At 36.0% G+C, this 23,531-nt stretch overlaps 1 protein-coding gene across 2 annotated transcripts in view; it reads right to left on the bottom strand.

Annotated features, from left to right (window-relative positions):
- The window catches only part of HBS1L (HBS1 like translational GTPase), a 52,607-nt gene extending 34,942 nt beyond the window's left edge, over positions 1–17,665 (bottom strand). The window contains exons 1-5 of one of the 2 annotated variants that reach the window (XM_087718430.1): positions 17,449–17,665; positions 15,480–15,545; positions 12,957–13,085; positions 7,252–7,446; positions 2,911–6,616 (exon numbers count right to left, since the gene is read on the bottom strand). In XM_087718430.1, coding sequence (XP_087574556.1) covers positions 5,160–6,616; positions 7,252–7,446; positions 12,957–13,085; positions 15,480–15,545; positions 17,449–17,491 — 1,890 coding nt within the window. In that variant the 5' untranslated portion in view covers positions 17,492–17,665 and the 3' untranslated portion in view covers positions 2,911–5,159. Of the gene's footprint in view, positions 1–2,910; positions 6,617–7,251; positions 7,447–12,956; positions 13,086–15,479; positions 15,546–17,448 lie in introns of those variants that run through there. The other variant, XM_087718429.1, reaches the window with a different exon arrangement.
- Positions 17,666–23,531: the final 5,866 nt, after the last annotated feature.

Raw genomic sequence — 23,531 nt, 5'->3', positions numbered from 1 at the left:
TTGGCGGCTTCCAAACTGAGTCTTCCAGCAATGGCCACTCTGGGCGTACGCTCTATAGTTGTGGGCTAGCTGCCAGCAGAGCGTACAACCATAGAGCATACGCCCAGAGCGGCCACTGCTGGAAGACTCGGTTTGGAAGCCACCAAAAAAGCCATGCTGGGATGGCGGTGGCAGTGGCAGAGGAGGTGCCCTAGCTCTGCAGGGAGAGTTGGGCCAGGGCATCATGAGGCTGGGAGGCGCATGAGCGAGAGTGGAACAGCCACTCGCGCAACCCCCCTCTCCAGCCGTGCAGAGAGCTATTCACTGGAATTTCAAAGACGCCAAGCCGCAGGAGCCGGGCGGCGACGAACTGGTGCTCACATGGTTTGGCGATACCCCTAGGTCAGTGAATGGTGCTGTGCCCGGCTGGAAAGGGGGCTTGCCAGGTGGCTGCTTGTGAGCATGGTCGCTTCATGGCTGTTGTGTTGTGCTGCTTTGACAGCGCAACACAGCCATTCGCCCATGAGGCTATGTCCGGCTCTCTGGGAGCCCGCTGAAAAGAGAGCAGCCACCCAGCAACCCTCCTCTTCAGCTGGGCACATCGCTGCTCACCAACCTAGCGGTATCCCGAAGGCACCAAGCAATGCGATCACTTTTGCCTCCCCCCCCGTTTCCCGCGGCTTGGCACCTTCGGGACACTGCTAGGTTGGTGAGCGGCACTCTCCCTGGCCGGAGGTGGGGGGGTTGTCCAGGAGGCTTATTTGCAGGGGAGAGGTTATATTGTTGCCCACCAGAAAAATGTGGCATGGCCTTATTATCAGGACATGTCGGATTTTCGGAAAACACGGTAGTAATCTGAACACATTTGTAAGGACTGAATCTAAGATTTTCAAAAATCAGGTCTTTTAGCATTCAGTTCTGTTAGGATGGTTTAATCAAGAATTAAGGAATTACATAATAATTATTCAATTACATGTAGAAAAAAATTAATTTCTATTTTCTGGAATTCTGCATACTTAGTTACTGCTATATAAAAAAAATAGTTTGCCACTAATTGGAATACTGAATAATTTATCTAAAGAAATAGTCACCCAGAGTTGCCTCTAAATGGAATGGGCAGCAGACAAATATAATAAAATAAATAATTGCTAGGAAACGAGTAGAAATTGATCAGAATCTTGTACAAATGGACAAGCATATAATCCTCAACAAATTCATATTTCAGACTGTCCTTTGTCCCCACCTAAATAAAAAATTTAAACATAACATAGGATACATGAGACAAAATGTCAAGTGTGTATTAAATACCTTCCAAAGATAGCAACTATTTCCCATTCTACCATGCTCGCACCTAAGGATGCTAGCTCATTCCCAGCATCAATTACCTATAAAAAGCTGCATTAATTAATGGAAGTTCACAAAAGAATGTGAGCCAACTGATTAAACTTTAATTTTATTATGAATATAATTCATGAAGAAAATTACAAGCCAATTTTACTTTAAAACACTGAATGCATAAAACAACTGTGATCCTGGCTTCAGAAAACTCTGAATATTTTTAGCCCATTTTATATTCCCCAAATAAGCATAAAAGTTTTTGTTATAGGATTATTTAAGCAATCTTATTCTTCAAAGATACACACAACTAAAATTGTACTACATTTATCCACATAGAGTATAACTTTAAAACATTAAAATATTAATATAATGTGAATGCAAAAACCACATTAGATTCCTCTAAAATGCAACTATCCCCCACTTTTTAAACATGATTTACAACTTGATCATTATTTACAATAGAAGGCCAATATCCACATACAACAATCTACCTATTCTTCAGTTCTATAGAATGCTGCTCTATAAATCAGTATACCCCTGGGCTGCCTTTAAATTGCAGGTTTAAGTACTGGAGGATAAGTGGATAAATAGTTCACTTAACAGAGATATGGCACAGTAAACTCATGGCCAGTGTGTATACTAAGTTTGTGCATCCGAACGTTGCGCAGGAAAAATAAAATGTATTAAAAAGCAACAATTGCGACAAAAAGATTATACTCACAACATGTAAAGAATATTTAACATCAGAAATATTTTCAAAACTTAATGTAGATTAAAACATTCTAGGAAACAAATAACAATCATAAGATTAAGAAAATAAAATGTCATCTTGGACACATTTGTTTTCATCTAAATATATACATCAATAACATATTTAAAAATTTATCATATATAAATATAATAATTGGGGCATACCAGGGGTTGTGACTTTAAATATATATGTGTGTGTGTGTGTGTGTTATATTTGTGCTGATAAATAAATAAAGGGAGACTAGTATAGATCTATTTCAAGCTATTTAGCTCTCATCAGCTAGCCGAGTGACAGATAATGCTTCCTCCCATAATTGGGGCATACCAGGGGCTGTGACACTAAATATATATGTGTGTGTGTGTGTGTGTGTGTGTGTGTGTGTGTGTGTGTGTGTGTGTGTGTGTAATATTTATGCTGATAAATAAATAAAGGGAGACTAGTATAGATCTATTTCAAGCTATTTAGCTCTCATCAGCTAGCCATACCCTTAGCTGATGAGAGCTAAATAGCTTGAAATAGATCTATACTAGTCTCCCTTTATTTATTTATCAGCATAAATATAACAAATGTAACAAAAAGGCAACAGTAAAAAAAATATTGGGTTTCTGTCTGGATGGTCTCTTGTGACGAGCCGAAGGACAGAGAATGGAAGTGTGACCTTCCTCCCATATTTGGGCATACCAGGGGTTGTGACTTTAAATATATATAAATATATATAAATATATATAAATATATATAAATATATATAAATATATATAAATATATATAAATATATATATATATATATATATATATATATATATATATATATATATATATATATATATATATATATATATATATACACACACACACACACACACACACACACACATACAATATAGATGTTCTACATTTAGATAAATACACAACATTAAAACAATTGTGCGGTTTATCCCTCATTTGCATTAATAAGTGTGTACAGCTGCCTAACAATATCTCTCAGAGACCTTTTCCTTACTTTCTCATCTATTCAAGTTTCTCTATGGGAAATAGAGAAAAATCCTACATTTACAAAGATTGGGAGACCTGAATTGTGTAAGAATACATGGCAGAATTATATGGAAATTTATCAAAAGTGAAAAAATAAAAACATTTCATGGAGCAGAAAATTATGGAAAAGACATTTTTCTCACTCTCTTAAAAATGTATAAACATTGATATTTAACAAGTTCCCTGAATTGCAACAAATAATTTGTTTTGACATGCAATTGAATGAAATTTGTATTTTCACATGCCTAAAAAGTATATATTACATAATCTCTCTCATATATATTATGCACTCACACATGCACATACATATATAAAATTGCCAGTTATAGTAATGCAATATTATTCCACTAAGGTATCTACTAAATATAAAGAAATATATATTTTGTATTAATGGCAGTTAAGGAGCCTTTGAACAAAAATGTATTTTCCCTCCTGTCTTTCTATCCAATTCTACAACCTCTTCTGAAGAATCCAAATTGTTCTAATAAAGCTGATGACCTGAGTTCCCTTTGTTAAAATAACATGGGGAATTATAGGTAGAAGTTCTATATTTTTTTTTGCCCACTGCACAAGGGAAGAAATGAAGGAGCTGTGTGCACCAATAATTTTTAAAAAAATATATAATCCTATCAAGGTTCAAGTGTCCAAATATGGCCATATTAAGCAAAATTAGGTATTTAGTCATTTACTAAGTTTTACTAAATGGAGAATAAGTATATTTATTAATCAATGTAGAAACAGTGTGTTTTTATTAGTTTCAAATATTTTTAAAGAACCACTTTATATATATATATTATTTTTTAACAATGCATCTAAAATGTTTAACAGACACCTTTAATATATTTCAATATATGCATATATACAGGTAAGAAATACACAGTCCAGAAAAAAAAAGTTTGGCAATAGTTCCTACAATGTATACCTATTTGGGCAAGCAAAAAAAAAGATTACTTCAATAAATGAAAAAATAAAGAAAAATATTTTTTTTAAAAACTATTAATGCCCAATGATGCATATACAACCAGCAATTTGATATCAAAGATCTAGATTTTTCTGCCCTTCCCCTCAAGATTCTCCTTCCCAAGCAAAAATGGCTGGGTGACTTATCATATAAGCATTATTTTATGGAATAAGAGAATTTTCAGATTGGGTCACTTCATACAAACAGTGCAATATTTCTCCAATCACGTTCAGGCAAGTCCATCTTCTTTTTGTAATCCTCAAAACTTTTATCAATAATCTTCAATTGCCCCCACTCAATTGGATTCTCAGTGGGAAGTAGATTAATCACATAACCTTCCCTTCTATTCTTACATCATTGGCTATACAATATTTCAGGTGAAAAGGGGGTTTATAATACTTTCTTTTAGAACTTATCTAAAAGCCAGGGTGGTTTTCAAATAAGCAAAAACTGCTTCCATTAAAGTTTATAAATTGTTTACTACTATGCCCAACAGTGTTTATACACTGTTGCAGAGTCTTCATTACTTAATTTTCAAGATGTATGACAAAAAGATGGAAGAAAAGTCTAATTCATAATATGATTTGTTTTTCATTTACTTATGTACAGATCCTTGAAAAACAACACAAAAATGACAAACTGCAGTGGACAGATTTTCATTTTATGCTAAAATCAAAATAAACAAACCATATTGTAACTCAGATTTATGAATTAATAGGTAAAGGGTAGAAAAAGAAAGATACATGTCTCAAAGCATTTAAGCGGCATATCAAATATTAAAAACAAAATTGGTGAATTACTTGTAGTAATATATTTTTTCAAGAATTTGTTCCACAATGTAATTTTTAAATCTGAAATCATAGAGTTAATATTGTTCTTTTTTAGAACTACTGCATACAATATTTTCTCCAAACAATCAAAGTAATTCAGTAAGCGGTAAAACAATAATAAGACTAGAATCCAGTGCATCCTCAAAACCTTTACTAAAAATTGAGCTACCCAATATAAACTGCTTTTATAAAATCTATTCCAATTTGGATTCCAAAATAAAACAGTTTAAATTTCAGAAATAATCAAAATTAACATTGGTTCATTGCACTACCTAGTGAATGCTTTCTTTTGACCTGATTTTATAATATCATCAGGAGATGGTGATTTGAAATCAAATGGAGTGATTGCTATTAAGGGTCCAATTTCATTAACTTTTGTTTCTTGTATTTGCCTGCTATACAAAAAAGCTTTATGAATATTTACACTTTGATGTTTGCATCTCTTTGAAGGATAACGAAGACATAAAGTTATAGCAAAAGTGGAGGGTTTTGCACACAAAGCTTTTGCCCATGAAACAGTGCCTTTTAAAATAGGTGACCTCACTTTTTTTTTGCTTTTCTTGCTTACTTTAGTTAAAAGCATTTGCTGTCCCTGCTTTGAAAATAAAGTTTTAGTTTCTGGAAGCGTTGTATTTAACTGCATTTCTTCAGGCTCTGGTGATAATACTGATTTTCTAATAAGTACACTTAAATCAATATCTGGATTTACAACTGAAGGTTGCACCTTTTTAGCTAAATGAAATTCTGAATGGCAGTTTATTATTTCAGGGCTGTCCACTGCAATAGATTTTGCAATTAAATCTGAAAGTGATAAACTCTCAAGCTCTTTTACTGGAGATAACTTAGAATGTGTCAAGGAAGATAAGGATCCTGAGAGTTCTGTCATGCCAGATGATACTGGAAGATGGTTGACTAGCTGAGACAACGGTGAATGTTCTAATTCCATATCTGTGAGGTCTGCTGAGGGTAAATTGCAAATATCATTCAATGAGCAAGACTTGCTTGAATTGCTTTTTTGGTGCTCCTGCAGGAGATCAGCCAGTGATGGACTTTCAGACATTGAAAATGCTAAGCTGCTAATCTTTGAAGAATTGCTGCTGCACCCTTGAAAGCAACCCTTGTTTTTGCATTCAAAAGATTCAGTCATTTTATTAGATGTATCATTTATATTATCTAGTTTTAAATTATCAAAGTAACTATCCAAGCAGCTTTTGGGTCCACAATCATTTTTTTTCTGTGGCATGATTAATGAACCAGCTTGTGCATCTGATGAATCACCTGTTTCATTAACTATGTCTTTTAAGTCTTTAAGGTCTTTAAACTCAGACCAACTCCAAGAAGTTTTTTCTGACAGGTTTTCTTTAAGCAATTCAGCCCACGAATTATAGCAAATGTCATATTCAGTGCAAGATTCCCTAGTTGTAGCACTATTGCTCTTAGCTTGTGGGAGAGTGTCATACTTGATGGATTCACTGCCATCACTTAATGATAAAGGAATAATTTCAAAGGATTTGCATGAAGATGTGAAAGTTTTCTTTTTAGCAGGGGTTTTCCAACATTTGGATCTGAAGATAATTTTATCACTTGGAACTGAAGTATTGTAAGTGGATTCAGAATTGACAACTGGACCGTTAAAACTAAAAGAAGAACCAGTGGAATCAGAAATGTTTTCAACCAAATTAGTCAAGTGATTAATATTAGAAAATATTTCTGAACAAAATAAGCCTTACCTTACAACAGCCAACAATTCCAAGACAGATGCAAGGTCACAGTAATGATAGTTTCAATTTGCAAGCAGGAAAGGCAACAGCAAAATCAAGAAAAAAGAACATGAAAGGCATTTAATTAACAAACATTATTGAAACTGTATTTAGAGTAATACATTATATATTCATGAATTCAACTTCACGTGTTCAATTTAATTAAAATTGCTATTAATTAATACAACACACAGTTTGCCTTCAAATTATATTTACAGGATGCACTATATATCTTTGTGAGACTAAGATTTAATTGTATGCCAAGTAGCACTTTTGCACAGCTGTATTAGATGTATTATTTAGCTACTCAATGTATAGAAAGAAAAGTGCTTTTTCTTAGACAATCAGTTTGAGGTACTGGCTAAAGAAACTAGGAGATGGTGAGTTCAAGCCCAGCTTCAGCCACAAAGCCAATCAAGTGACCTTGAGCCAGGTACTCTTTCTTAGCGCTATGAAGAAGGTAACAGCAAAGTGCTTCTGAAAATGTTGCCAAGACAACTGCATGAACTTGCTCATGTAAGGAGTGAAGACTGACTCCCATACATAAAAAGTGCCCTTTTAAAAAATTTGTTAATTCTGAAAATATAAATATAAACGTACCTTTAGTTGGCTTTCCTACAATTACATTATCCTCATTCTTGGTCTTCCCATTTTGCTTATTGTCTTGTGCAAGGATAGAGTCCAAAGCTTTCTGTATATCAAAGTTTTTGCTGAGTACTTCTTCCACCAGCATTTTTTCTGGCACTGAATCTCCAAGAACTTCTTTCATATGATCAAGGCATGAATTTAGCTGAGCTAAATAATGGGATGAAATAATGAATTATTAGCAGGGAAATCTTGCAGAAAAAATCATACAAACAGCTGAAAATAGATATTTTCATTTCTTTTAAATAATCACCACCATTTTTATCCAGGAAGAAAAAATACAGATTTCAAGCATTTTTAAGATATTCCATAGTACATTTCAGATTGGAAGCATTTCAGATTGGAAGGCAATAGGATGTTTTGGAGCAAACCTGGGCATACATGTAGCTTCAACACTGAACTTATTATTCAATATTTTAATACTTTTAATACTAATATAAAATACATTATATAAATAGATTAAGATGAGTACAAATTTGAAGATCAATGTATTAGTCAAAAATGTTTAAAAGACACACAAAGTAGAGTAATCAAATTTCATGCTACAGTCAAATTTGGTATCATAGTTTGCTTACTCCCAGTTTGGTGTAGTGGTTAAGGTGCTAGAAACCAGGAGACTAAGTTTTAGATACCCCTTACGTCTAACTTTGGGCCAGTCATTCTTGTTATATAATGTGACCTGATGGGAGATTAGAAGACAGGTATATTAAGTACCATATTTTTCAGAGTATAAGACACACGTATTTCATGAAAACGGGCCTGTTTTTTGTCAAAAAAATTGCATGCATAGCCTTATGGAGGCTTATAGAGTGCTGCTGGGGCTGGGGGGAGGCAGAAAATGGCCCATTTTTTGCTCATTTCTGCCCTCCCCAGCCCCCGGGAGCTCTCTAAAAGCCTCCATAAGGGTATGCACGGCCATTTTGGTGAAAGGGACGGGGCTTCGGGAGGCAAAAATGCTGTTTTCAGTGTGTAAGACACACAAAGATTTTCAGCCTCTTTTGGGGGGAAAAAGGGTGTGTCATATCTCCAAAAAACACGGTATGTTCATCACCTTAAGATGATAAAGATATATATATTAAAAAGTATATTTAAAAGGTGGGCTGAAACTATAATGTAGAACCACTTCTTAGTGGCTCTGGGTTTTGGGACTTCCTAGTTCTGGGGACGGTCCATCCCTTGTTCTGTTCCAATGTAAGATATAATATAACATAGCATAATATAACATAAGTAACGTAACATAATTCAGGATAATAATATAATATTAGATTATTATTTCTCCACCAGAGACAAATTCCTTGTCTGTCTAATCACACTTAGCCAAATAAAGTATTCTATTCTTATTATTTTCTATATATAAAATGTTAAATATTATATTAAAAATCAAAAAAATGAACAAAAAAAGTATTGAGAAAAAAGGAAAAGTCAGGAGGAAACCAAGATAAAATTGCAACCAAAAAAGTAAAGAAAATAGAAATAGAATAGCTTACAACTTTCTTTGATACAGATATTGATTAAAAAAAACATTAAAACCCCAAATCAAAATTTCATTTCTTTCAGCTTCTCACAAATACTCTGAGTGGTTTTCAAATATAGATTGAAAAATCTTTTGAAATGTTTTTGTATATGATAATAGTATCAACACTTTTATATGTACAAACTTAAAAGGACTTATACCTACAAAAAATGGATGGTAAAGTTGATTTTGTTTTAAACAATTTGGAGAGATGACAAAATTGGCAGCTTTGATTAAAGATTGTTCAGTTATCCTGGGCAAACCCTGTGTTCAATTTGAGCACTTCCCGTTCAAAGAATAAATGGGAGGCATGGCAGGAGCATTTCTGCATAGTTGCATTTGTGTGCCAATTGCAGCTGTTCCTGGCCTGGGAGCCCTGATCACATGTTTTGGTATTCTCCCAAAAGGATTCCTGCAATGTGGTCTTCATGGGACTGCCTTAGATGTATTAAAAGAGGAAAAGGTAATTCAAACATGGTTCCAGTATGGGCAGTTACAGGCCAGGTGGAAAACAGATCAAAAAATTGGTTTCATGCAAGTTGAGGATAATCTATTTAAACAAATAAGAGATCAAAGTTTAATGCATATAAAGAGGATATACAATGTATTAGTACAGATGGATTCCGAAACAGAATTAGTTAAAGATTGTATGGTAAAGTGGGCTCAAAATATTGAAGAACCAATAATGTTGGACACATGGGAAAGAATTTGGGTAAGAAATGTGAAATTTACACAAGCCCAAAACCTGAGAGAAAATTTTTACAAGATGTTCTATAGATGACACTTAGATCCTAAAAAATTGGCTTCTATGTACTCGAATTTACAACCCAAATGTTAGAGACGTGGTTCTCTCGATGCTACATATTTCCATATATGGTGGACTTGCCGAAAGTTTAAGGCATTTTGGATAAAAATATGGTGGATTATGCAAAATATTCTTTAAAAAAGGATAAAGTTTACTCCTCAGTTATTTTTGTTAGGCATAATTACTGACCGTACAGTGGTAGAGATTAACTTGATTTTGCACTTAATAACAGCAGCAAGACTGTTGGTGGCGCAATACTGGAAGAAGGAAGACTTGCCTACAATCCAAGAATGGACATTGAAAGTCACAAATTTAGCCAAGATGGCTAAAATATCTGCATACCTTAAAGACCACTCAAATGAGAGATATAAACGAGACTGGAAAAAATGGATTGATTATATACAAAATAAATACGGGACTAAGAAATTCCAGATAGCCTATGCTTAAGATCAGGAATGATTTAAATTGTTTAAAGTTAGTTTAGCAAGGAGGAGCTAAGTTCAATGTAAAGATGTTATTAATTTTATATTCTTTTATTCTCAATATATCTTAGATTGTGTTTGTTAAAAATCTATATCGTGTACAGGTTCTGGGAAGCCGCGGGGGAGTAGGTTGGGGGGGTCGGGGGGAGGGTGGGGGGAGGGTGGGGGGGAGGGATATATCAGGTTAGACGAGATGTGTTAGATCTCAATGTAATTTGACACCACATGTATACTGTTTCCTTTTTTTTCTTTTTCTTTCTTTATCTTATATTTTTATTACTATTACTATTTTTTTCTTTAAAAATAGGATAGGCTAAGTATATTGACATGTAGCGGAAATACACCAAGGAGAGGAGGAGTGGGAAAGAAGAAGGATGGGCAGAAAAGGATAGGAGAGAAGGTAAGGGGGGAAGATGAGAAGGATAAGGAGGAGTGGATTGTAGAGAGAGGAGCAGTAGAAAGGGAGGGGAAGTAGAGTAGAAAAGGATGATGGAGGGAAGATAGAAAGTTGGAGGGTGGTAGAAGAAAGAGGTGTATGAAAAGCAGAAGAGCTATAATTGGTTTCTATTTTGGGGGGCATTGTTGACAAGAGGAACTGATGTAATTATTACTTAATACTATATGATATGGGCTATGTATAGTATACATGTGAGTGTGTGTTATGAAAAAGGAAATAAAATATTTTAAACCGAAAGTATTTGGAAGCTTCAGCTTGTAAACAATGCAGCAGTGTGGAGTTATACATGCATATCATAGGCACATGCAGGACCTAGTGCATAATTTTATTTTATTTTAAATATAATGGAAGTTTCTACAGACAAAAGTACGGCTGTGCCATAGGTTCACTTGTGTCCCTTATTGTGGCCAATCTCTACATGGAAGAGGTAGAAACCAAGCCCTGAAAACTTTTGCAGGATTTCTACCCCCTCACTGGTATAGGTATGTGGATGATACTTGGGTCAAGATTAAAACACAGGAAGTGGAAGCCTTCACCAAACACATCAACTCTGTGGACAAATACATTACATACGGACTGGCTTTCCTGGACTGTGAAGTGCACATTAAGGAACATAGAGCCTTAACACTGAACTTTACAGAAAACCCACACACAAACATCGGTATTCGCATTTTTGATTCTCACCATTCACTGGAACACAAAATAGGAGTGATCAGAACCTTACACCATTGGGCTAAAAGTTTACCTACTAGTAAAGAGGGAAACGAAAAAGAACTAAAACACATCAGAACTTGTGGTTATCCTAACTGAGCTTTCATCAAATAATAAAAAAGAGCCAGCAAAAACTCCTCCATTACAGGCAAAGAATAGAACAACAAACATAGTAACGTTGTCATTCCATACATGGCAGGAATATCTGAAAAGCTGAGGAGGATTTTTGACCAATCCAACGTACAATGTACATTTTAAACCCAAGAATAACTGAGGCAGAAGTTTGTTCACCCCAAGAATAAAACACCCAGGCACAAACTGAGCAATTTGATATATGCAATACAATTCAGTGAAACATATGCACGTGTACATTGGTGAAACAAAACAACCACACCACAAACACACAGCACAACATAGAAGATCAAACCCATCAGGACAAGATTCAGTGGTCCATCTGCATTTGAAAGACAAAGGTCACTCTTTTGAAGGCAGCAAAGTCCACATTCTGGATTGAGAGGATCATTGGAACACCCCTCCTTCAACAGATGGGAAGGAACAAAACACCACCTATCTTCAGTTTACAACACAGCCTTTGCAGCAGTTCCAAGAAGATTCTGCAACCAGTTGCATCCTGATTCAGCCCAAGTAGTCTCAACAGCTCTCAGAGCGCTAACGAGATGACTGCAAAGAAATACAATCCTTTCACCCCCCCCCCCCAACCATCCTATCAGAACCTATCCTTCCATTCTCCCACAATCCAGTCTCAACAGTTAGTACCCATCCTTCTATTCCCAGCATCAGAACTGTTGAAGCTTCTTGGATGAAAAGTGAAACAATTTCTTCTTCTTCATCAAGGAAAAATTAGTCCAGTTGCCTTTTGAAGAAAAAAAACAGAGACACAACTGTGACCTGGATGATTGTGAATCTTCACAGACACTCTGCTCCGTAATCTCCATTGGATGGCAATGACATTCTGATTTTAATTCAAAATGCTGGTAGTCAACTTTGAGGATGGGTTACTTATGAGACTATCTCTCCACAATTGTAGGTATCCATCCATGCTCCAGGTTCCATCCATCAGAAGAGTCTTCCAGCTGGATCCATGGATTTTTTTCCCCTCTCATCATACTCAACCGGCGCAATATCAGTCACTTGGTGATCAAATTTATCCCAACCCACTGACCTTTAGGAAGGCTTTGAAGACTTGGTTTTGACATCACACTTGAGGCCATGGAGGTATCAGATAGCCACTGGATGGCTATATTAATTCTTGTGATGGGTTGGTTTCTGGCTGGCATAAAGTACAAATTACAGATACTCTAGTGGCAGTGGAACTACTAGCCCCTTTATAGAAACTGTAAAGTTCTTAAAATCATACATTTACTAGAGTGAGCTAGCTTCTGAGTAATTTCTGAGTATTTTTCACTGGGAATTATTGAAATGATGTGATGTAACAAGGTAGATTAAAGGAGTGTGATACCAAGTCTCCTTGCCCCATCTGTCTGTCTTTGCACCTTCTATCATCATTTGCTTAGTGTTAGAAGTTTTACACAGATTCTAGTTTGTTACATCAGTTCTTTCAAATGCAGATGTCAACCAAGTATATCAGTATATCAAGTATTTCTGAAAACCAATAAAGAACACAATGTACACACATTAAATGAAGGAAAGTTATTATTATTTGTATAATACCTTTTTCAAGTCCAGTCAGCTGGTGACTGGAGATAAAATTGCTATGTTCAGAGTCTTCATAATCATGTTCCTCTAAAGGTTCTGCAGAGACTGAAGTTTTATCTCGTTTTGAATAAATAAACTGAGCAGCTACAATAAAATAAGAACAGAACAAGGATCATCTGGATGATATATCCATAATTAATTTGCTTTTCTATTCTTAAACTTTTGATGTCTTTTCAAGAACTACAAATATTTATTATCAATTCACAATAGATATTTTTGCAAATCTGATTCTAATTTCCATAGTTTAATACTTGACCATTTATTTAATTATGAGGCTGGGACAATTAGTTTGCCTTTTAAATGTTTCATAGAATTAAAACCTTTCATTACAGAAGATGAAAGAATATTTGTTCTTAGCATAATCATATGGTATTAATAATTCCCAAAGTCATTTTAAACACATCCTCTAATTATATATGAAATTTCATTATTTCTATTCCTTTTGCTCTGATTGAGTGGGTATGAGAAGAGATATACATGATACTAGACTTTAGATATACAATAGTGGCCAAAATTGTGGAAACCTTTTGGGAAAAGTGTGTTGTTGTTTTTTAGAGTACCATAAAATTATATATCAATGGAAAGATAATTTAATCAAGAATGCAATGCAACAAAGTTTGATCAATTATCTGGATTCTATCAAGTTATAGCCAAATACCCAGAAAAAGGAAGCAGAACTTGCTTAGGTTAATATCAGGTAGCTTTCCTTCATCTGATTGTAGTCAATGAGCATGAGTGTTTAGAGAGCCAATCAGCTGTCGTCTTGTTTTGGCAATGAGACAATCAGATCACAGTAGGATTCAGTAAGTAATATCATGTATTGAAGCTAAGAGGACGACATTTTTCAGCGTGTTATGTGATCGCTAGCAAGTTGTGTTCTTTCATTTAGTGAGCTTGTAAAACGTAATAAAATCAAAGTAACGGTGCAATGAGTTGACTGGTCACCCAGAAAGCAATGTAAAATAGTATTATTAAGTGAGCAAGGCTACCGTTAGAATTAGAAGAAAAAATGGTGGAAGCTTAACCAAAGGTGGCATTTCTAAGTTTTTGAAGAGGTATAAGGAGACTCAGTCACTATAAAACCACACTGGTAAAGGCAGGAAAAGATGCATAACAGCAAGTGATGATAAAAGAATTAAGAAACTGTGTCTATGTGACAGAAGAAAATCATCTGGGCATATACAAAATGAAATGGTGCAATGCAATGTGAAGTTGAGTACAAGGACTATTCAGAGCAGACTGCAGGAATTTGGCCTAAAATCTAGAATTCTATGAAAAAAGCTGCGATTTTAATGGCAAATCCTTCATAAAGGTTATTGCATTACATTCTTGATTAAAGTATCTTTCCATTGCTATATAATTTTATGGTACTACTCCAAAAAAAGTGGTGTAATTAGCCATCAAACCTTAAAAATATTGTACACTTTTCCCAAAATGTTTCCACAATTTTGGCCACTACTGTAGATAGGAAAGCCTTACCTTACAACATTTGAGCAGTAGTATTCTTCAAGTAAGATGATTTTACCAGATATCAACTCCAAACCAATTTCTAAAGTGCTCATAAGCAAATAAGCTGTACTGGGAATTTTTGCCTCCATTCATTATTCCATTCTTATCAGACTGTATGCCAAGTTATTTTGTATACATCTATCCATCTATATACTACTAAAACTTTGCCACTCTAAAATGTCTGTTTAACTGGGCAAAATAGTACATCATTGGGAAACCTTTTTCAATCAAGGTACTTCAAATGAGTTAACTTACAGAAAAAGTTCAAAATCTAGGTCTTATGATGCCTATGGAATTGTAATTTGGAAAATGTTATAAAACATTTTATGTCATAAAAATTACCATAAAGCATTTTATGACATAATGAAAAATGCCATAAGATTTCCTGTGAAACTTCTAATGTTTGACTGTACTATGCAGTTCAACCTGGATTACTTTCAAGGCAGATACATCTTTAAACAAATGCCTGAATTTTTAAGAACTTTTCAAATATATTAGAAGTTCTACCATGTTGAAGGTATTGAGCAATCTGGTAAGGAATTATCTCTGAAACAATGACTCAACAGGTCACGGGTTCTCTAGTTCAGAGTTCTCCAACCTTTCTGGGTTGGTGGTCCAGAGGGGGGATGGGGCAGGCTCCTTTATGCGAGCATGTGCACATACAAATGGAGCTGCAGGCGTTCATGCGACACAAATGGTGATGCAAGCATGTGCAACACTTGCAGTGCTAGTGCTCATGCAATGCTCGCAACGCTAGCGCAAGTAGAGGGATGTACGTGTGCACTGTCCAGATACTCATGTGTCCCAGTGGCCAACAGGTCATGAATGGGTAGTGGGCTGCGGCCCACAGGTTGGGGACCCCTGCTCTAGTTCATTCCAGTTCCCATACTACATAGAGGTAGCCTAAGGCTACACATCAAATGTGCAAACCTACACCATAAAACAATAATAGCAAAATGTAATGCAAACCTGTTGATGGTGAGATGCAGTAATCATCTTCTACAGACTGACCATAAAGGTCATCATCTTCAAAATCTGAAGCACAAAAACAAAACCAACCTTCTCATAACTGTAATTTTGAATAATAGTCTTATTTTATTCTAGCAAGTATTGTGATACATTGTAATTAAATAGCATTTCTATTTGAGTCCTTTTAAATATATGCATTAAAGACAATTTAATTCCTGGAACTACTTTTATTTACAACTTCTTCCTGAATATACATTAGATTTTTCTAGATTTTTCTTATTCCAATACATTTATTTATTAACTTGTAACTTGCCCATAGAAAACAATAAAAAATAAGTACCAAATTCTGCAAGAAAGGTTTCAGACATTTTTAGCATTTTTTATTTTTCCAATATAGTTTCACTGTTTAAAACAATATACTCTGGTTAATGAAATAAGCTTGAACCAGTGTTAATATTAAGTATTAATATAACGTATTTTTTTCCAATTTCAGAATTTGAAGTATTTTCAAAGTTCAATCTGAATATTTAGATATTGAAAATAAGCCAATCTCAACAGATCAGGCCAATTCAAGTGCTTCATTTCACAAGCAAAAGCCCTTTCTCTACCTGATAGTTGCAACTAGGAAGCAGATATAGTGGCAGAGGGTACCTGTTTTACCTAGGCATGCATGCTGCATGCACAGAAGGTATTCCTTCTGGTGTATCTGATATATTTAAAGTTCTCCTGAATTTCAGAGGGCATGCAAAGAGAAATTAAATGCAAGTAGACAATTGCTTGATAACAACCTTTAAAGCCGATGTAATACCATCACTTGTAATAATCTAATAGGAGCATAATACTTCACTTTAAAAATTACTTATTTTCACAGTCTGAATGGAAGTATTACATTCCTGAACTTGGGATCAGGATTTAAAATATTGTTCTCTTCCGTTTATGTTGAAATAGTGTAGATAAGAGTCACAATATAAAAAAATAACAACAGGGATGAAATAACAATTATGTTTAAAATAAGATATGTGGGCGGACTAAAGGATCCTTTTGGTTGGTGACATGATTTAACGCAGTAAAGTACTTATTTAAAAAACTGAAAAGGCACACTTGCAAATCACTAAATCAAGACTTAGAAATAAAGTTTAACATTCAGATTTAAATCTCTAATTCAATATGTGCTTGCCTATGAATCCAAAACCTGTTTTAGGTGCAGGCATCTGAATAGTTTCTTAAATGTATCATAACGTGTCACCACAGTTTGAACGAGCTTAATGCTTAACACTCAAACAGAAGCAAGTAGTCTTATTATTACATCTGGTTTGCTCACTTCAGTGTTGCCTTTTCAAGATGTTATCTCCGCTTCCTTTTCTACACAGGCAACCAAAGTCCTCCCCTACCCTCAGCTGGGAGATAACACAATCACATCCACACACGACCCTCCGCCCCCATCTTTTTTTTTTTTTTTTTTGCTTCTAGCATTCATTCATCAAAGACATCCCACGGGGAAACTACGGGGAAACGTCGAGTTGTTTTTAAACCCCGTACTTTGTTGACGTCCATTATCACACGGAAAGGAAGCAGCTGTCAGATTGAGCAATGGGAGGCCACTCTGTCGGGCTTCAAAAGCACCGGCCTTTCAGTGCACAAGACGGACTTTCGGGACAAGGGAAAACGGGGGGGGAGCCACTTTTTTTCCGAATTAGCACCTATCCACGTAAACCGGCCTAGTTGATAACAAGCAGCCCCGTCCCTTCGGGTTCAGGAGCCGGACCAGCTTTGGCTCCTGGCCGTTTCCCGCGCTCTCCTCCCCACCTCCCACTCTCCCCACCCGCAGAAGCCAGGCTGACCATTAGTGACGTCACTAACGATCCTCGCACCGGCCTTGGAAGGCAGGTCGGAGCCCTCTCGGGAGGAAAAGGGGCGCTTCAAAAGGAGGGCAATAAGAAGTTCTCACAAAGACAGCAACTCGCTCTACCTTCGTCGTAGTTGTAGCCACGGACGTTTCTGTGCCGGGCCATGGCGGCGAGTTGAGGTAAAAAAGAGAGAGGCGAGGCCTCCGAAACCCCCCTCAAACTTGGGTACCGTAGCAACCCCGTGCCGCCATATTGTTGACTTGGGCCTACTACCACCGCGCCCCGCCTTCAGCTCCGTCGGCCTTTCTGCGCCTGCGCTGACCTCCCTTTTCTTCCCCCGACTGCGCATGTGTGACCTCGATGCTTTTCTTTTTTTTGCCCTCCCGCCCCCTCCCCTCAACGATTGTCGACTCACGGAATAGGGGAAAGCCGGGTGTTGTAGTGCCCCCTTTCGGCCGGGCGTCGTTCTCTAGATTGCATCGGGTCAGTGGCTGTTGCGGCCAAGATTCTCGAGCGGAATTCTACGCAATTGCCTCGTTCGTCGGAGGGGCTGCATGTTTTGTTTTGTTTTGTTTTGTTTTGTTTTTTTCCCCGAAGAAAATCATTCTGCTTTCAGCTGCAAAATTCTGTCTTCATGCATCTGAGAGCCCGGATTAAATGGTGCTGTGCCCAATTTAAGATTCAGCTTGGAAAAAAAGTGTGTTGAACCTTCAGAGGTTCAGGAGCACTGTTTTCCACAGGGCTACGTAGCCCTTTCTCCAGGTTTTCTTTCTGGAATTGCTTGTGAGCGTGGCACACCTTCGATACAGGTAGTCCCCGTTTTACAACAGTTTGTTTAGCAACCATTCAAGGGTGCAACGGCACTGAAAAAAATGACTTATGACCGTTTTTCATACTTATGATCATTGCAGCATCCCGTGATCACATGATCAAGATTCAGAGAGGAAGAGCATTTAAACTTATATATCGCTTCACAGTGCTTCACAGCCTTCCCTATGTGGTTTACAGTCAGCATATTTCCCCCCAACATTATGGGTCCTCATTTTACTGATCTCGGAAAGATGGAAGCCTTAGTGAGAACCGAACTGCAAGCATCAGCAGAAGTAGCCTGCAGTACTACATTCTAACCACTGCACCACCCTGGCTCCTATGCTTGGCAATTGACTCATATTTATGAGGGTTGCAGTATCCCAGGCTCATATGGTCATCTTTTAAGACCTTCTGATAAGCAAAGTAATGGGGAAGCCAGATTCACTTAACAACTGTTACAGGTAGTCTTTACAACAATTCATTTAGTGACCGTTTGAAGTTACAACATTACAACGACCATTTTTCACACATGACCATTGCAGCATCCTCATGGACACATAACCAGGATTCAGACGCTTGGCAACTGCTTCATATTTATGATGGTTGCAGTATCCCCAGATCATGTGATCCCCTTTTGCAACCTGAGAATCGCAAGGTTTAACAACCTTACTAACTTAACGCCTGCAATGCTTCACTTAACAACTGTGACAAGAAAAGTTGAAAAAATGGGACAAAACTCACCTAACATGTCTCACTTAGCAACATAAAAGTTGGGCTCAATTATGTTCATAAGTCAACTACCTGTACTAATTTAATGGCAGTCATTCACTCAACTGTGGCAAGAAAGGTCATAAAATAGGGAAAAATTCACTTAACAACTATTTCGCCAACAGAAATGTTGGATGCAGTGATGGTTGTAAATCAAGGACTATCTATTTAATTTCACAATGTTTTCAATTCCTGCCAGATATTTCTGATCACAGTTTAACACTTGTCTCAATTGCATAGCACTGGGTATGTCACTATTATCTAGCAGAGTATCTCTGGCTATAGAATGGGATAATATATTATCTGATATAGTTCTTGGAAAGAAAAAGAACATGGTAAGAGATTATAATTGTCATGCTAAAGACAATGTTAAGAACACAGTACTTTAATAAACTATTTCAGAGTTATAATTAAGGATTTCTTTCACCACATCAAGTTACAAAGGACAATAGAACAAATTATATTATTTAAATTTATCTAATAAAGTTTAATTGTTCATTATAAAACAAATATACTACCATTTAAAAACTAATCATCTATGTCAGATTCTTCATTTTATAAACCAACTTGAAGCCCTATCTGATCGAAATTTGTGTCTGCAGTATGATGATTCTTTTATATCAACATCTTTGCCATTCTGACCTTTACAAAATTATGTTAATACCTCAGAGTTGGGTGGATATTAAAAATATGCAAAGTCTTGATAATGAGGCACATTATCACAAATTTTAATTGTTTACCCCAAAAAAACTCTTCAGGCATTTATGAATATATTACTCCTTTAAGAATCATTATACTTAATGTTTAGTGCATGTGACAAACACTCATGCTGTTATACATTATAAATATTAACATATATTCCACTACATTGTTTTTCGTAAAAAAAAAAAAAAGTAAATTGTGAAATAGTTTCAGCTGGACAGCTTGCGTAAGTCATTACATCTTATACGTCTTCCTTGTCTCAAAGGAAAAAAAAAATAATAGTCATCTGATGTAATCTCAGATTTTATGTTCCATATGAAGTTTCTCCAGAGTTGGTTATGTTGCACCATTTGAATGTTAAGCTATTTCTAAAGTCTTGGTAATGAACAAGGATTGAAAATCAAAAAGTGAGGAAAGGAAAATACTCTCGAGTTCTTGTTTAAAATATTGTTATTTCTGTACTGACTTTCTGGGCAAAATATTTTTCTCTTGGGTTAATTTCACTATAAAACCGAAGTAACTGAAAGTTTTAATGTCACAGCAAAGTAAAAATAGTTGCTGCTGCATTCTTATTCATTTAAAATATTTAGATAGGAAACTTTGTTTTGATGAACAATTATGTATTTGTGATCTTTTTATATCATTTGTTTTATATTGATATGCAGGTAGTCCTCAACTTATAACCAGTGACTGAAGTTACAAAGATGCTGAACGAAGGGACTTACGACCTGTGTCCAAAGTTATAGCCATTGCAGGGCCCTTCTGTCACATGATCAAAATGTGGGTATTTGGTTGAATTCCCCCACACACACACTTTTGACTGCAAAAGCACTGAAACTGCCCAACTGCCCTATGTCCCCCCAATTGTGCTCTTTGGCCTTGGGATGAGTCCTCAGCTAATAATTGGTAAAATTTGCTTAATGACAGTAATGGGGATTGTCAGAATTGCGGTTGCAGTTATGTGACATCTTGCTTTATGACTTCATCACTTAGCAACTGAAGCTGTAGTCCCAATTTTGATTTTAAGTTGAGAACTACCTATAGTAGTTCTGACATTTTTCCTGTGAATTTGGACACAAGAATTCTAATTTTGCAGGTAGGTTACCACCTAATGTAACCGTACTCACATTCACTCTATTGTCTCTGTCCATTTGTGGTTCTTGAAAAATCTTGACTGAGAGGCATCATACTTTATACAAAAATAATGGAAAAAAACATGTTTTCTGCCTGTACCAGCTGAAAGCAAAATCTGTGGTAACAACTGTAATCTAAAGCTGTACTATTGAAGGGCTTCTATTCATAATGTAAAGAATTGTGTTCAAAATTACAAAACCTTTTTTAACAATATGCAGACCATTTGCTCATTTCTAGATTGCTGCTTCCTTTTTCTAGCTGTCATAATACAGGAATGCAAGCTCTCTCTATATGTATATCTTACTTTAAATCAGTCTTCACTTCCATATGTTCCACTGTGCACACTTAAGAGTATATAGAGGGATTTGGATGAACCTTAATTTCCTGCTGAGATGTGCTTTACTCATAGATAGATTAAATTGGAAATATGCTAGTTTGTAGAGTAAAATAACTATGAGAAAACAAAACAAGAATAAATATTAACTAATGATGCCTAAATTTACTTTACCCCTTTCTCTCCTAATCCCTTTTCTTTTTACGTTGTATCTTTTAGATTATAAAACCGTAAGCATGAATTGATTTCTTATAAACTACTCTAGAAAGTTTTTTGGCTACAGGCCAGGGTAAAAGACAATAATATTTTTTTAAAATGTTCAGTATCCAGTAATGAAGAGGCCAGGTACATTTTCTTAATTTACACAATAAGATTATTTCACACAGATTAATATTAAAGCACTATGTTGCTTTATAATAAAGGCATAAGGCATTTAAACATGTATTTCAGGACCTGAAGATGAAATAGACTTTCATTCTGCAAATGATTTTTTTAGCCAAGTTTTTGTTGAAAGTGTTTTAAATCTTCTATTGACTAAAGTCAAAGTATGAAGGATTGTATCTCATCAGTCACACATAACCCACCATGTCTTATGTTGGCAGCAAAGAATAAAGAGACAATAGAGCTGTCTTTGTTTAAATATTTAATTGAGACACCTGGATGTAACCTAAAAAAAGGGAACTATATAGCTTTAAGTTGTCAGATATAGATGGATGGAGTAAAAGAACCATAAATAGGAAGCACTTTTGTAGTATTTTTTCATCAAAAACACATGTATGGAAAAAATACCCCTTGGCTGGGCAGCTACTATTAGATAACACATTCATAAATGCTTGTATTTAGGCTATATTGTAATGCCATTGTGACCAAAGAGGTAAGAACTCTCCTTGTCTCCAGTATATTACATACATAAATAATTATTGTGGCAGTTAGGCAAGCTTAACCTTCAATGTCCTACGGGATTGGGCGGCATACAAATTTATTAAATTATTAAAATTACTAATGTTTTTGAATGAAAATGAGAAGCAATCATATACATTGTACATAATAGCTAAAGAAAATCATACATTATTCTTAGTGTTACTCTATTCATTACGACATTTACTTTTGAATAAACGTGAGCATAGCCAAGCTCCACTAAGAATCCAATGCAGCAAAGCTTTAGAATTTACTTCTTACATTAAACCTGTGGCTTTAGTTGTACTTTTACCACAGTTTCTCTAACAAATTCCTTGGATGTTGCTGTGTGGAAATGCACTTTATTGAATCCTGTCTTTGCTGTCACTCTTTTCTGGCATCAGTGGAGCCAGGTGACAGTAGAGCTTTGGAAAAGGTTGAATTTTAAACATGCTAAAAACAAAATTTATCCCTGGTGGTAAAGTACAGTCTATATTATGACCATTGCCATCAGTATCAATTTGTAACTCATGCTTGTCTTGATGAAAGTAGTACTGTAGATGAAAACATGTGGTTAACAAATAATGTATATCTGAAAAAAGTGACTTATGACCATTGCAGCATCCCCATGGTCATGTGATTTACATTCAGATATTTGATAACTGACTCACATTTATGATGATTGAAGTGTCCCCAGGTCACGTGATCACCTTTTGCAACTTTCTGACAAGCAAAGTCAATGGGGAAATCAGATTCACTTAACAATTGTGCACTAATTTAACAACTGCAGTGATTCACTTAACAACTGTGGCAAGTCGTAAAATGGGGCAAAACTTACTTAACAAGTTTCTCACTTAGCTACATAAATTTTGGGGTCAATTGTGGTCATAAGTTGAGAACTACCTGTAGTTTGTCACTACATGTGTTATGAGATTTATAATGTTTACATAATGCTTCATGATGTAAGACAAAAAGATGAAATCAAAAATTTCCTTACTAAATTCTATGGTCTGGATATAAAGTTTTCAATGGTGCACTGTTATGAAAATTCAGTTCAGTTCAGTTCAGTTTATTGTATTTGTATGCTGCCCTTTTCCCCCGAAGGGGGACTCAGGGCGGCTCACAACTCGAACCGGGGAAGGGAGATACAGACAAAAATTTAAAAACAAACATAAGAATATATAATTTAAAACTCACAACAGTCATACCATTCGAGACGGGGGCAACAGCTCTTTAGCCCCAGGCCTGTCGGAACAGCCAGGTTTTGAGGGCTTTGCGGAAGGCCTGAAGGGTGGTGAGGTTTCGAATCTCCACGAGGAGTTCGTTCCAGAGGGTCGGAGCAGCCACAGAGAAGGCTCTCCTCCGGGTAGTTGCCAGTTGACACTGGCCGGTGGATGGAATTCGGAGGAGGCCTAATCTGTGGGATCTAATCGGTCTAGTGGAGGTAATTGGCAGCAGGCGGTCTCTCAAGTACCCAGGTCCAATACCATGAAGGGCTTTATAAGTGACGACTAGCGCCTTGAAGTGTATCCAGAGACCAATAGGCAGCCAGTGCAGCTC

This window comes from Thamnophis sirtalis, unplaced genomic scaffold, assembly GCF_051295495.1.
Source record: "Thamnophis sirtalis isolate CommonGarterSnake01/CBP01778 unplaced genomic scaffold, rThaSir2_p1.2 scaffold_6, whole genome shotgun sequence".
NCBI lineage: Eukaryota > Metazoa > Chordata > Lepidosauria > Squamata > Natricidae > Thamnophis > Thamnophis sirtalis.
Note: the sequence above shows the minus strand (reverse complement) of the source record. Positions and strands in the feature narration are given on the sequence as shown.